We start from the raw sequence: 13,746 nt of genomic DNA, 5'->3' as shown, positions 1-13,746 counted from the left end.
TATTGTCAAACATTTGAAAGCAACCTGAATATTGTTTTAAATGCTTCTGTGCAATTGGTTAATTACAGAAGAAAATCTAGTGGGGTTATAATTAGTTTGAAAATAAATATTTTTCTGTCTTCAGGATGGTAAAGGTTATGGCATTGGGGAGCTGGTTTGGGGGAAGATCAAGGGATTCTCATGGTGGCCTGCAATAGTGGTTTCCTGGCGTACACCTGGAAGAAGGCAAGCTGCATCAGGAATGAGATGGCTTCAGTGGTTTGGAGATGGCAAGTTCTCAGAGGTAAGTGCAAAATAGGAGACAAAGATGAAGCAAAATTTCAGAATAATTTGACATGTATACATTATTTTCCTAACGATCATACAGTAGAATTTCAGGTTTGGTGAAATTCACATATAAACGCTTGAAACAATTGTGCTTGTTGCTGTGTGCAGTATTTTCATCTAGATGTTGACATGCTAAAGAAAAGGAGGTTAATGCATGCATGAAATAGTAAATGTGGCAATATAATGTGTCCATATGCGAATTTTGCCAACTAGATGTTCTACCCTAATGCCCTTGATTTTATTTGGACTCGTTTGCATTTTCATCTTCTACCTTTAAACTATTCATTGTGCTATCAAATTATTTTGACCATTATAAATTAAATTCTATTCGTGTTACTTTCTTATGTTGTTTGAATCATACATACAGTAGATTTACGAAGAATTCATCTCCTTTTATGAGCAATGCAGAGTCTGAAAATTAATTGCTAATACAGAACACTAAATATATTTAACATATTAACTATTCCAATGTTGAATATACGTTCCTCACCAAATTCACACACGACTATATGGATGAGCTCAATGAGTGAAAACTAGACTACCCAGGAGTATAAGTTGTAAATGGTGAGAATTATTTTTAGCAGTCTTAACCCTGTTGGAGAAATATGCATTTATCTCTATATATAAAAGTCTTGCATCTGGCATACATCTCTCCTATTCCATACATCACATGCCAGTGTCAAAACTATATTAAAAAGGACTTGTCAATTCCCGCTGTTTTTTCTTCTGATCTTGGGGATTGCCTAATAACCTTCTAATTGATCTTGGGATATGTTTAACCTCCAACTGACCTCAGGATGTGCCATTTTACTGCAGTGAAATCTTGTGGCCTTAAAGGGATATTGTACAAAGCTCTATTTTAGCAGCAGTTATTTATATCATACTCCCGTCCTGAGAAAATAGAATATAATTTTTTTTCACTCATTCATGGGATGTGGGCAAGGCCAGCAATTATTGCCCATCCCTAATTGCCCTTGAGAAGGTGATGATGTGATACCTTCTTAACCACTGTAGTCTGTCTGGTAAAAGTAATCACATAGTGCTGCTATGTAAGGAGTTCCAGGATTTTTACCCAGCAACATTGAAGGAACAGTAATATATTTCCAAATCACGATCATGTGTTACCCAATGGGTACGTTGGTCTTCCCATGTGTCTGCTGACCTTTAAGAAGTAGTGGTGGAGGTCATGGGTTAGGAGGTGTCGCTGAAGAAGCATTAGCGAGTTTCTGTAGTGCGTCTTGTAAATGGTATACACTGTAGTTGTTGTGCATCAGTGGTGGAGTCAATGAAAGTTTAAGGTGGTGGATGGTGTGCTTTGACCTGTATTGAGCTTCTTGAGTGTTGATGGAGTGGCACTCATCCAGCTGACTGGAGTGTCTTCCATCACATTTGTGGCAAGTGGAAAGTATTCTATTACACTCCATTACACTCTTGACTTGTGCCTTGTAAATTCTGGAGCAGCTTTGAGGAATCAGGAGGTGAGACACTGAGCCACAGGGCAGCTTTCACTTGCTATAAGCAATGTCATGGGAGATATATTAGTAAACTACTTCCCTTATTTAAGGGATGCTTATTTAAAGGGAACCATTGCTGTTTGATTCATCAAATATTCTACATTGTATACATAATAAAGGTCACTAGGATTTCGTTAAGAGACTCTGGGTATGAAATTCTAATTGGGCCCTGTGCAGCAACCCAGCAGAAACTACTGGACAATGGCTGAAAAATGGGGAAACAGCTGTTGATGAACAAGTTGCTGACTCCATTTTCTTAAGGGGCTTCTGGCCCTCCTAAAATCATGTTGTGCAAAATTCGGATCAGTAGCTCTTGTTGTTTGAGGACTGTGGGTCCTGTTTTAGAACCAAAATGGCATCCGAGGTCCGTGCAGATGCTTTTGGGGCGAGTTCTGCCAGACACCGTGTTGGTGAGGGCTTCGTGTGCAAAGTGATCGGCTGATGGAAGCACGTAGAGCAGGCAGATTATGACGTTAATCAATGTGTAACACTGATATGGCGCCAGTGGTGCTCAAGCACTCTCATAACCTCGTACAGCTGAACACGCATTCAGCAGAAGGAAGGACTTCTTCCCACTGCAATCCCCCCCCCACCCCCCCAACCCACCAATGCAATTTCAGAGGATCATCAACTGCGCACAGATTAGTTGCTGATTGATTTCTTCTGGCTGTTGCTTTGATTCCATTTGGTGTTGTCTACAGTTGTTTAATGCCTAGAGGGAATGATGCGTCAGGAATTCTTTTGACTTCAAGGCTTCTGCACAAACCAGTTGTTCCTAGACATGGGTGCATTTGTAGGAATTCCCCTTGGAATACAGCATGACTCAGAGAATGAACAGAGATCACACCGAGTAGGACAAACTGCTAATATAGGAAGAAGGAGATGGGGGAGAAGGGCTATCGACAGGAGGCCATATCCACCCAACCTGTTCAGGGAGTAATCCTTCCACCTGAATCTCAGCGAGGAACGATGTGTAAAGTGTCAGTACTTCAGTAAGGACATCCTCAGTGCTCCACCTTCACCTGCTGCAACCACAACCGCAACCTCGGAGCAGGGCAAGGACTGCAAGTGAAGATACTGTGCTGGTGAACGTTTATGTGTCAGGCTCCTTTCAATCTGGAGCTGTAAATATTTGCAACATCTCACAGATTGCTGCTCACAGACACTGATGCTCTCTATTCATTAAGAGCTAACTACATTTCATTCTTTCTGGCAGAGTGAGTCATTGACTCCACAAACATTGCTTTACAGGTGCCACATGTCAGCTCTAACCTAAACCAGAATGAAAAGGATTTCAGTTCACTTAACATTCGACTGATGCATGATAAAAGGTGGAGAATCATGCAGGACCATGCCTGATATCCTGGCAGCAGTCATTACAAATACACCAGGGGCAGCAATCATTATAAATACGCCAGGGGCAGCAGTCATTATAAATACGCCAGGGGCAGCAGTCATTATAAATACGCCAGGGGCAGCAGTCATTATAAATACGCCAGGGGCAGCAGTCATTATAAATACACCAGGGGCAGCAGTCATTATAAATACACCAGGGGCAGCAGTCATTATAAATACGCCAGGGGCAGCAGTCATTATAAATACACCAGGGGCAGCAGTCATTATAAATACGCCAGGGGCAGCAGTCATTATAAATCCACCAGGGGCAGCAGTCATTATAAATACACCAGGGGCAGCAGTCATTATAAATACACCAGGGGCAGCAGTCATTATAAATACACCAGGGGCAGCAGTCATTATAAATACACCAGGGGCAGCAGTCATTATAAATACGCCAGGGGCAGCAGTCATTATAAATACGCCAGGGGCAGCAGTCATTATAAATACACCAGGGGCAGCAGTCATTATAAATACGCCAGGGGCAGCAGTCATTATAAATACACCAGGGGCAGCAGTCATTATAAATACGCCAGGGGCAGCAGTCATTATAAATCCGCCAGGGGCAGCAGTCATTATAAATACGCCAGGGGCAGCAGTCATTATAAATACGCCAGGGGCAGCAGTCATTATAAATACACCAGGGGCAGCAGTCATTATAAATACGCCAGGGGCAGCAGTCATTATAAATACGCCAGGGGCAGCAGTCATTATAAATACGCCAGGGGCAGCAGTCATTATAAATCCGCCAGGGGCAGCAGTCATTATAAATACACCAGGGGCAGCAGTCATTATAAATACGCCAGGGGCAGCAGTCATTATAAATACACCAGGGGCAGCAGTCATTATAAATACGCCAGGGGCAGCAGTCATTATAAATACACCAGGGGCAGCAGTCATTATAAATACACCAGGGGCAGCAGTCATTATAAATCCGCCAGGGGCAGCAGTCATTATAAATACACCAGGGGCAGCAGTCATTATAAATACACCAGGGGCAGCAGTCATTATAAATCCACCAGGGGCAGGATTTTCCGCCCAGCGTGCAGGCGCGAGCCCAACAGGCCCCAGCGTTAAATAGCACACGATGACGTCGGGCAAGCGTCTCGATGTCATCGCGCACTCGCGCAATATTTCGATCGACAGGCCCATTTGAGAGTTGGCAGCACGCCCGCCAACAATTGAGAGGCCTATTAAGGCCATTAATCAATTAATTAACTGTTATTTTTCGCTGCCCGTCCAACGTTACGGTTGGCGGGCGGGCGAATCGGCCAGGCGGCCTTTGGATTTTTGAGGAAACCTCGTCCAAGGGCGGCCTGAGGTTTCCGATATTAATTTTTTTTAAAACGTTTGTGCGGAATTTTTATCATCAACATGTTGAGGTGAGTGATCCTTATGGGTGGAAATTTTTTCCAGGATTTTAAAATCTTTATTTAACATTCTTCAGCTCCCTGAGGCAGCTCTCTGCCTTCAGGGAGCTTTCATTGAACGCTCCCCCTGTGCCCGCGCTGACTTCAGCGCTCACCGCCCTCCTGCCCCCACCCCAGCAGCGCTGAGCCTCTCAGTGCGCGTTTCACGCTGACTGGCCGTTAATTGGCCAGCCAGTGTGAAATTGTGGGCAGCTGGCCGTTTCCCAGCCGCTCCCGAGCCTGCCTGCCGTGTCCACCTGACAACTTCAAAACCCTGCTTCCGCAAAAACCTGTGTGTATATTACATCTTTCATGTAATAAAACACCATAAGGCATTTCACAGGGGCATTATAAAACAAACTATAACACTGAGCCACATATTGAGATATTAGGTCAGATGACCAAAAGATTGGTCCAAAGAGGTAGGTTTTAAGGGGTGTCTTAAAGGAGGAAAGCTAGGTGGAGAGGCGGAGAGGTTTCAAGAGGGAATTCCAGAGCTTAGAGCCCTGGCAGCTGAATGCATGGCTACCAATGGTGGAGCAATTAAAATCAGTAATGCTCAGACGGTCAGAATTAGGGAAGCACAAACATCTTGCAGCGTTGTTGGGCTGGAGGGATTTGAAAATAAGGATGAGAATTTTAAAATCAGGTGTTACTTAACCAGGAACCAGTGCAGGTCAGCAAGCAAAGCATTGATGGGTGAATGGGAGAATGAGACTTGGTGCGGGTTAGACAGGCAGTGGAGTTTTGAATGACCCAAATAAGGGTGGCACATGGGACAGAGTGCATTGAGTTCAGTAGTCAAGTCTAGAGATAACAAAGGCATGGATCAGGGTTTCAGCATTGGATGAGCTGATGCAAGGGTGGAGTCGGGTGATGTTAGGGAGGTGGAAAACAAAAACAAAAATACCTGGAAAAACTCAGCAGGTCTGACAGCATCTGCGGAGAAGAGCACAGTTAACGTTTCGATTCCGCATGACTCTTCAACAGAACTAAGGAAAAATAGAAAAGGGGTGAAATATAAGCCGGTTTAAGGGGGGGTTTGGGACAAGAGAGCTGGATAGAGGGCAGTGATAGGTGGAGATAATCAAAAGATGTCACAGACAAAAGGACAAAGAGGTGTTGAAGGTGGTGATATTATCTAAAGGAATGTGCTAATTAAGGGTAGAAAGCAGGACAAGCAAGGTACAGATAGCCCTAGTGGGGGTGGGGTGGGGCGAAGGAATCGAAAAAGGCTAAAAGGTAGAGATAAAACAATGGATGGAAATACATTTAAAAATAATGGAAATAGGTGGGATAAGAAAAATCTCTATAAATTATAGGAAAAAACAAAAAGGAGGGGGAAAAAATAGAAAGGGGTGGGGATGGAGGAGAGGGTTCATGATCTAAAATTGTTGAACTCAATATTCAGTCCAAAAGGCTGTAAAGTGCCGAGTCGGAGGATGAGGTGCTGTTCCTCCAGTTTGCATTGAGCTTCATTGGAACAATGCAGCAAGCCAAGGACGGACATGTGGGCATGAGAGCAGGGTGGAGTGTTGAAATGGCAAGTGACAGGGAGGTCTGGGTAATGCTTGCGGACAGAACGAAGGTGTTCTGCAAAGCGGTCACCCAGTCTACGTTTGGTCTCTCCAATGTAGAGGAAACCGCATTGGGAGCAACGAATGCAATAGACTAAGTTGAGGGAAGTACAGGTGAAATGCTGCTTCACTTGAAATGAGTGTTTGGGCCCTTGGACGGTGAAGAGAGGGGAAGTAAAGGGGAAGGTGTTACACCTTCTGCGGTTGCATGGGAAGGTGCCGTGGGAGGGGGTTGAGGTGTAGGGGGTGATGGAGGAGTGGACCAGGGTGTCACGGAGGGAACGATCCCTACGGAATGCCGCCGGGGGGAGGTGAAGGGAAGATGTGTTTGGTGGTGTCATCATGCTGGAGTTGGCGGAAATGGTTATCTCCACCTATCACTGGCCCTCTATCCAGCTCTCTTGTCCCAAACCCCCGCCTTAAACCAGCTTATATTTCACCCCTTTTCTATTTTTCCTTAGTTCTGTTGAAGAGTCATGCGGACTCGAAACGTTAACTGTGCTCCCTTCCACAGATGCTGCCAGACCTGCTGAGTTTTTCCAGGTATTTTTGTTTTTGTTTTCGATTTCCAGCATCCACAGTTTTTTGCTTTTATCATCGGGAAGTGGAAATAGGTGCCCTTCATGATGGTGTGAACATGAGTCACACAAGGTTAGTATGCAGGTACAGCAAGTAATTAAGAAGGCTAATAGAATGTTATACTTTATTATGAGAGGGATTGAACATAAAAGTAAGGATGTTATGCTTCAGTTATGCAGGGCATTGGTGAGACTGCACCTTGAATACTGTGTGCAGTTTTGGTCTCCTCATTCAAGAAAGGATGTAAATGCGTTGGAGGCGGTTTAGAGGAGGTTTACTAGATTTATACCTGGAATGAGTGGGTTGTCTTATGAGGATAGATTGGACAGGCTGGGCTTGTTTTCACTGAAGTTTAGAAGAGTGAGGAGTGATTTGATTGAAGTAAAATTAGGGGTCACCCTTTTAGGACAGAGATGAGGCAAAATATTTTCTCTGAGTTGTGCAACTTTGGAATTCTCTGCCTCAGGAGGTGGTGGAGGTGGGGTCATTGAATATTTTTAAGGTGGAGGTAGATAGATTTTTATTAGGCAAGGGAATTAAAGGCTATCGGGATTAGCTGGGAATGTGGAAATCAAAATACAAGATGATCAGTCATGATCTTATTGAATGGCGGAGCAGGCTCGATGGGCCAAATGGTCTACTCCAGTTCCTAGTTCTGATGTTCTTATATATGTTTGGAAGATCATCTTGGGGTCAATTATGACACCAAGGTTGTGAACAGTCTGGTTCAACCTTAGACAGCTACTGGGAGAAAGAGAGAGCTGGGGGTGTAGGGAACAAAGTTTTTGGTGGAGGCTGAAAACAGTGGTTGTGATACAGGCATTCTGTGACAGTCCACTGTACCGACTGCATTTAAGCTACCATGGCAAATCTGGATGACGAGGGCTATCCACTAATAACACGGCTGATGGCTGGCTTGCAATCAAAACATACGTGTACAACATACCTGCAATGAAAGCCGTGCTGTCAAACACAAAGTGATCATAGAGCTAGCCACTGCTTCCATTTTGGAAAGAATGGGCTCCAAGCTCTGTGCAAAGCCCTATTCCAAGTTGGGGCTGGGCTCCTCCATCTTCTTGACACTGATTGCAGTGTTTCTGACAGATTTTTTAATGCACCAAAAATTTAGTTGTGCATACCCATAGTATCTTTTGTAGGTAGCCCCATCAAAGTCCTCATCTGAGTCTCTAGCAGAACCCGTAAGTGACCTAGCCCTCTGGTGAGTTTGCAATTGCATTATCTTGTCACCACCACCCATCCCTGTCTTGTCTGCAGGCAGTTCGTCTCACCCCGCATCTATTCTATCCTCTAAATAATGCGGGCATGAGTATCTGAGCTGGGGGCTGCAAGTGTGAAATCGACTGATGGTGCTTCATCATCATCATCACTGCCTTTTTGTTGTTCCTCCAGTGCAACCTGGTCAGGCTGCACTTTGAGTGTGTGAAAGGGGGAAAGCACATATGTAATGTTGTGGTGCGGAGATGAGAATAAGTAACAGGTGCATGCTTATACCATCTGTAGCTCGTAAATCAGAAGTGTGTGGGGGATGAGAGGGAGGTGAGATAAAGGAACATTAAGTATGGGGATGGCATCACCTTTGATGGCTTCAGCCATTCCGCTGGCTACAATCTCAGCAATGGGCGTCCCAATAATGGTCAGCACCTTCTCCATAGTGGTCAGGACATACAGGTGAACCTGTTATTAGCTCCTGCTGTCTTTGGTTGTGCGTCACCTTGTCCTGCAAGAGAGAGGGAAGTATGTCAGTGAGTTACGTGCAGTTTGCAGATGTGGTGTCATGGTTGAATAGTTGACAGTGTGTGCAAATTGGTGTGAGGCTTGCAGCAGTGCTAAGTGTGTAAGGATGCAGTGCAGCATATGGATTTTAGGTATGAATCCTGATAAAAATTGTTAGGAAAGTGACAGTGGTGTGATCAATTGAGCAGTGTGTGAGGCTAGTGACGTAGTTGATAGGATATGGCATTTGAAATGCATTCACTTACCTTGACCACTCATGTGAAATCATTGAAATTCTTGTGGCATTGCATCCAGGTCCTTGGGGCTTGATTCCTGGTGTTGACCTCCATGTCTGTCTGCTCCCATTGCCTTCTATGCATGTGTCTGAAGTCTGAAGGGCCGTCTGGTCCCCTGTGGATGCAGGGCATCTGTACTCCATCTCCTCCGCCAAGCCTCCAGTACAGCATTTAAAAACTTTGAAGCCTGCACTCTCTCTCACATTGTGCCATTGTTCAGTGTTTCCAAAGTCAGATTAATTTCTTGCATAAGATTCTTGCCTTTGATGAAGAGTCACATTAGGCTCGAAACGTTAACTCTGTTTCTCTCTCCACAGATGCTGCCAGACCTGCTGAGTTTTTCCAGCATTTTCTGTTTTTATTTCAGATTTCCAACATCTGTAGTATTTTGCTTTTATTCACATCTTGCATGGCTGCCTGCAGCTGCTCCAGCCACAATGCACACCCTCTTCCCCCACCACCACGCCTGCCACACCCACTTCCCACTTTAAAGACTCTTTGAGCATTGCCGGCTAGCTTTAACTGGTGTTAGCTACTTGCAATATTTGCCCCTACTCGGGGATCCAGTTAGCACTAGCTGGACGTGATATCATTTAAAATATTTGGCAACATGAAGCTGGCGTGCTGCTTGTGTTGCAGTCAACTGGAACAGGTTAATCATGCATTGCAGTCTATGAACCTATTTTCAAAGGCTACAGAATTTAGCTCCCGTGGATTCATTGAATAGTAGAGCACAAGAAGGTGGCCTTTCAACAGATTGAGTTTATGCGGGTTCTTTCTAAGAGCTATCTAGTTAGTCCCGCTGCCCTGCCCTTTGCCTATAACCCTGAAATTTCTTTCTCCTTCAAGTATTTATCCAACTCTATTTTGAAGGTTATTATTGAGTTGGTGTCCACCACCCTACCAGGCAGTTTGTTCTAAATCCTAACCACTCATTGCTTTAAAAAAAAAAGTTTTTTCATGCTGCCTCTGGTTCTTTTGCCAAGCCCCTTGAATCTGTGCCCTCTGGTTATCGACCCTTTGGCCATTGGAAATGGTTTCTCTTTGTTTACTTAAACCTTTCATGATTTTAAATTCCTCCATCAAATCCTCTGCTCCATCACACTATTCCAGCTGCAGTTCGGTTAGATGCTGCTGATGCACCCTTACTGCCATCCTTACCCTGCTACTAACTCCATCTCTTCAATTTGGGGGAGGGAAACTCATTATTCTTCCAAGTCAGCAGACACAGACCCAACTCCTCTGGCTCACTGGAGTCAATGGAATTTCAACCCCTATTTGACAATATTTGGTAATACTCTTGTTGGATGCAAGTCCTTGTTTTGTAAGGCACTACTCCAAAGCTGATGACATTTTGCACTTGGATTCTGGTGTAAAAACGTAGGACTGTCCTAAAAAGCTTGACAGGTATAGGCTTTTTCTGAATGGTTTGGGTCATTAACATTTTCATATTTTCTTGTTTTCAAGGTTTCTGCCGACAAACTTGTGCCTTTAACTGCTATTGGTCAATATTTTCACACTTCTGCGTTTAACAAGCTGATCTCTTACAAAAGGGCTGTGTTCCAGGCTTTGGAGGTAATTGCACTTGTTCAAGTGAGGACTACAATTTTTATATTTGAAATCATTGGGACTAATTCTGAAATCCTTTTCTTCCCTAAATAGTTGGGTTGATTCTCTAATTGATTGACCCTAAGGTGAGGCGGAACCTTCAGACAATGCTGATCAGGAAATCACTGGTCCCTACCCCATCATTTCCCATATATTTCAGTTGGAAATTCAGTAACTCTGAGCAGTTTCTTGCTGTGGGTGCTCAATTGGGAATGAGCTCTGGTGTCTACTGAGTAAAAAGGATTAAGGGTTAATTCAGAAGCTCTGCGCCCCGATTTCCTAATGAGTTTATTTTTACAAAATAGTCATATTAAAATGATTTATTAAAATGGCTGTAGAATTTTCACTTCCTCCTTTTAAAGAAACACCTTGCCTCTGTAGTCTTCTCTGATAGTCTGGCGAAGATCAGGAACTTGTCATGTGCAAATGCACTTCCCAACATACAAGTCTATTTATCAATTTTGTTTAAAGCTGCTGGTTGTCAATAAGCTGACCTCAATTCTCTGCAGAAGAGACCAATTTCATGTATGTATGATGGTAAATCACATCATCATGGTCCCTTTTTCCCATAAGATCAATAGATCATTTGAATGCTATGGAAGCCTTTGGGAGTTGGAAAATTAAGAAGACATAATGAAGAGAAGAACTTGCCTTTATATTCTGTCTTTCACAACTCTAAGCCTTTCACTGCTAAAGAATTATTTTAAAGTGTAGTGTAGTTCCAGTGTAGGAAAATGCCACATCCAATTTGAGCACAGCAAGATCTCACAAGCACCAATAGGATAATGTCCAAATAACTGTTGTAACAACAAGAACTTGCATTTATATAGTGTCTTTAATATAATACAATATCTCAATGTGCTTCACAGGCATATTATGGAACACAATTCAACACCAAGCCACTTAAGGATGTATTAGGCCGCATGGACCAAAAACTTGATCAAAGAAGTCAGTCTTAAGAAGCGATTTAAGGAAGGAGAATTGGAGAGGTGTAGGGCTAGGCAGCTGAAGGCATGGCCACCAATAGAGGAGCAATAACAATCAGAGCGTTGAATAGATCAGAATGGGAGGAGTATAGAGATCTACAAAGATGGAAGGGCTGAAGGTGGTGCTAGGTAAGAAGCAGTTTAAAAACAAGGCTGAGAATTCTAAAATCAAGGTTTTGCATGGCCGGGAGCCAATGTAGATCAGTGAGTAGGAGGGAGATTGGTGAGTGGGGCTTGGTACAGGCAGCAGAGATTTGAATAGTCTCCGGTTGAAGAGGGGCACACATGACAGACCATCAGGAGCCCACAGCAATAATCAAGACCAGAGGTAACGAAGATGTGGATGAGGGTTTCAGCAGCATATGAACTGAGGCAAGGTGGATGTTACAGAGATGAAAATCAGCAATCTCACTGATGGTGCAGAAGTGTGGTGGGGCTTATCTTGGGGTCAAATATAAAATCAAGGTTAGAAACAGTCTATAGTCAACTTCAGAAGGTTGCCAGGAAGGGGAATAGAGTTAGCAGTGAAGGAATGACGTTTGTGATGGGGAATGAAAACAGTGGCTCTGTCTTGCCTATATTTAATTGAAGGAAATTTCTGCTCATCCAAGACTGGATGTCAGACAGTCACACAGTTTAGAGACTATGGAAGGGTCAAGAGAGATGGAGGAGAGGTACAGCTGGTACCGTCAGCGTACTTGTGGAAACTAACACCATGAGCATTGTAGTGTTAGAGTGTTAGGGACTGCAAGAGTTAATGTGGGACTGCGGAAATAGTACCACCCACATTGTGATATAGAGCAGGCTTGTCTAACCTGTGTCCCGTGGGCCAGTTTGTGGCCCCTGAAGCCATTTTATGTGGCCCCCCCGGAGCCACTGTTCAAAATGCCAGTAAGACAGGTAAGTGAAGTTGAAAATCCGGCAAGAGGCTGCTCCTCCAATCAGAGGCCATTACTCCCCTGCATCAGTGAGCCTATCAGCAGCAAATGTGGGAGAGAAGCAGTCCTTGATTGGACGAGCAGCAATTACCGGCGGTGGTAAGTGTTCTGGGAAGAGAGAGGTGATTTTGAGGGCGGGGGAGAAGAGAGCAGGTGCTGCGGGGCCTGGCGAGAGTAGGTGCTGCGGGGCCCAGGGAGAGAGGGTGCTGCGGGGCCGAGGGAGAGAAGGTGCTGCGGGGCCCAAGGAGAGAGAGAGGCTGCTGAGCCAGGGAGGTGGGGGAGAGAGGCCGCAGGACGTGGATGAGGAGTGAAGAGACTTGCTACCGGTGTATGTATGTTTGTGTGTGTGTGATATCTAAGTTGCTGACAACTTATATCACCCCATTTGGCAGATTCTGCTTCAGTTGTTTGCCCTTTGGCATTAGCTTGGACCCCGAGGTTTTTCAGCGCACGATGTTGGCCATCTTACAAGGCCTGAAAGGAGTCACCTGTCATATGGGTGATGTCCTTGTCCACGATATGACTGTCAAGGAACACAACAGTAGGCTCACGGCTGTCTTGAAACACTTGCAGGAAGCAGGATTGAATCTGAATGATAAATGCGAGTTCTCTAAGACCTCTATTCGGTTCTATGGTCATATTGTGAGCAGCAAAGGCAGCATGGCAGAGCCACACAAAACAAAGGCAATTGGTGAGTTTCCAACTCCGTCATCCATTCCAGAGCTCCAAAGATTGCTAGGTATGTGAACCAGTTGGTGAAATTTCTGCCCAACCTGGCACAAGTCACAGAGCCTCTGCGACACCTTCTTGAAAAGGTCCAAGCTTGGTGTTGGGTTACACGCCAAGAGCAAGCATTCCATTAGATCAAAGACATGCTGCTCTCACCAGACATCCTGCCTCACTTCTACCCATCCCTGCCAACTATAATCGCAGTGAATGCCTCATCAACAGGACTAAAGGAAGTTCTGTTCCAAACACAGCTGAACGAGTGCTACCAAGCAGTATATTACACATCTAGAGGGCTGTCAGAAACAGAGAAGCGATATGCAGTTATTGAAAAAGAGGCCCTTGCAGTAACGTGGGCTTGTAAGAATTTCTCTGACTATATTGTTAGGCTGAAGATGATCATCGAGACAGATCATAAACATTCATTTCACTATCGGATGGGAAAGAGCTCACCACGATGGCCCCCAGAATTAAGAGATTCTGCTTACGTCTCATGTGTGTTGCATACAAGATAGTGTACGTTGATGGGAAGCATCAAATGACTGCGGACACACTGTCCAGGGCAACAGTTGATCATCCTGCAACACACAATGTCGATTTGGCCGACAAGCTTGAGTCATATTCCCAGTTCGTGATAACACAACTGCCGGTGAGCTC

At 44.5% G+C, this 13,746-nt stretch overlaps 1 protein-coding gene across 3 annotated transcripts in view; it reads left to right on the top strand.

Annotated features, from left to right (window-relative positions):
* The window catches only part of LOC144688497 (DNA (cytosine-5)-methyltransferase 3B-like), a 338,320-nt gene that overhangs the window by 183,420 nt on the left and 141,154 nt on the right, over nucleotides 1-13,746 (top strand). For all 3 annotated transcript variants that reach the window (XM_078555140.1, XM_078555141.1, XM_078555142.1), the window contains 2 exons: nucleotides 125-283; nucleotides 10,299-10,406. In XM_078555140.1, the coding sequence (XP_078411266.1) occupies nucleotides 125-283; nucleotides 10,299-10,406 (267 nt within the window). The remainder of the gene's footprint in view (nucleotides 1-124; nucleotides 284-10,298; nucleotides 10,407-13,746) is intronic.

Source organism: Cetorhinus maximus, chromosome 13 (genome assembly GCF_964194155.1).
Source record: "Cetorhinus maximus chromosome 13, sCetMax3.hap1.1, whole genome shotgun sequence".
Lineage (NCBI taxonomy): Eukaryota > Metazoa > Chordata > Chondrichthyes > Lamniformes > Cetorhinidae > Cetorhinus > Cetorhinus maximus.
This window is presented reverse-complemented; position numbering and strand designations above follow the sequence as displayed.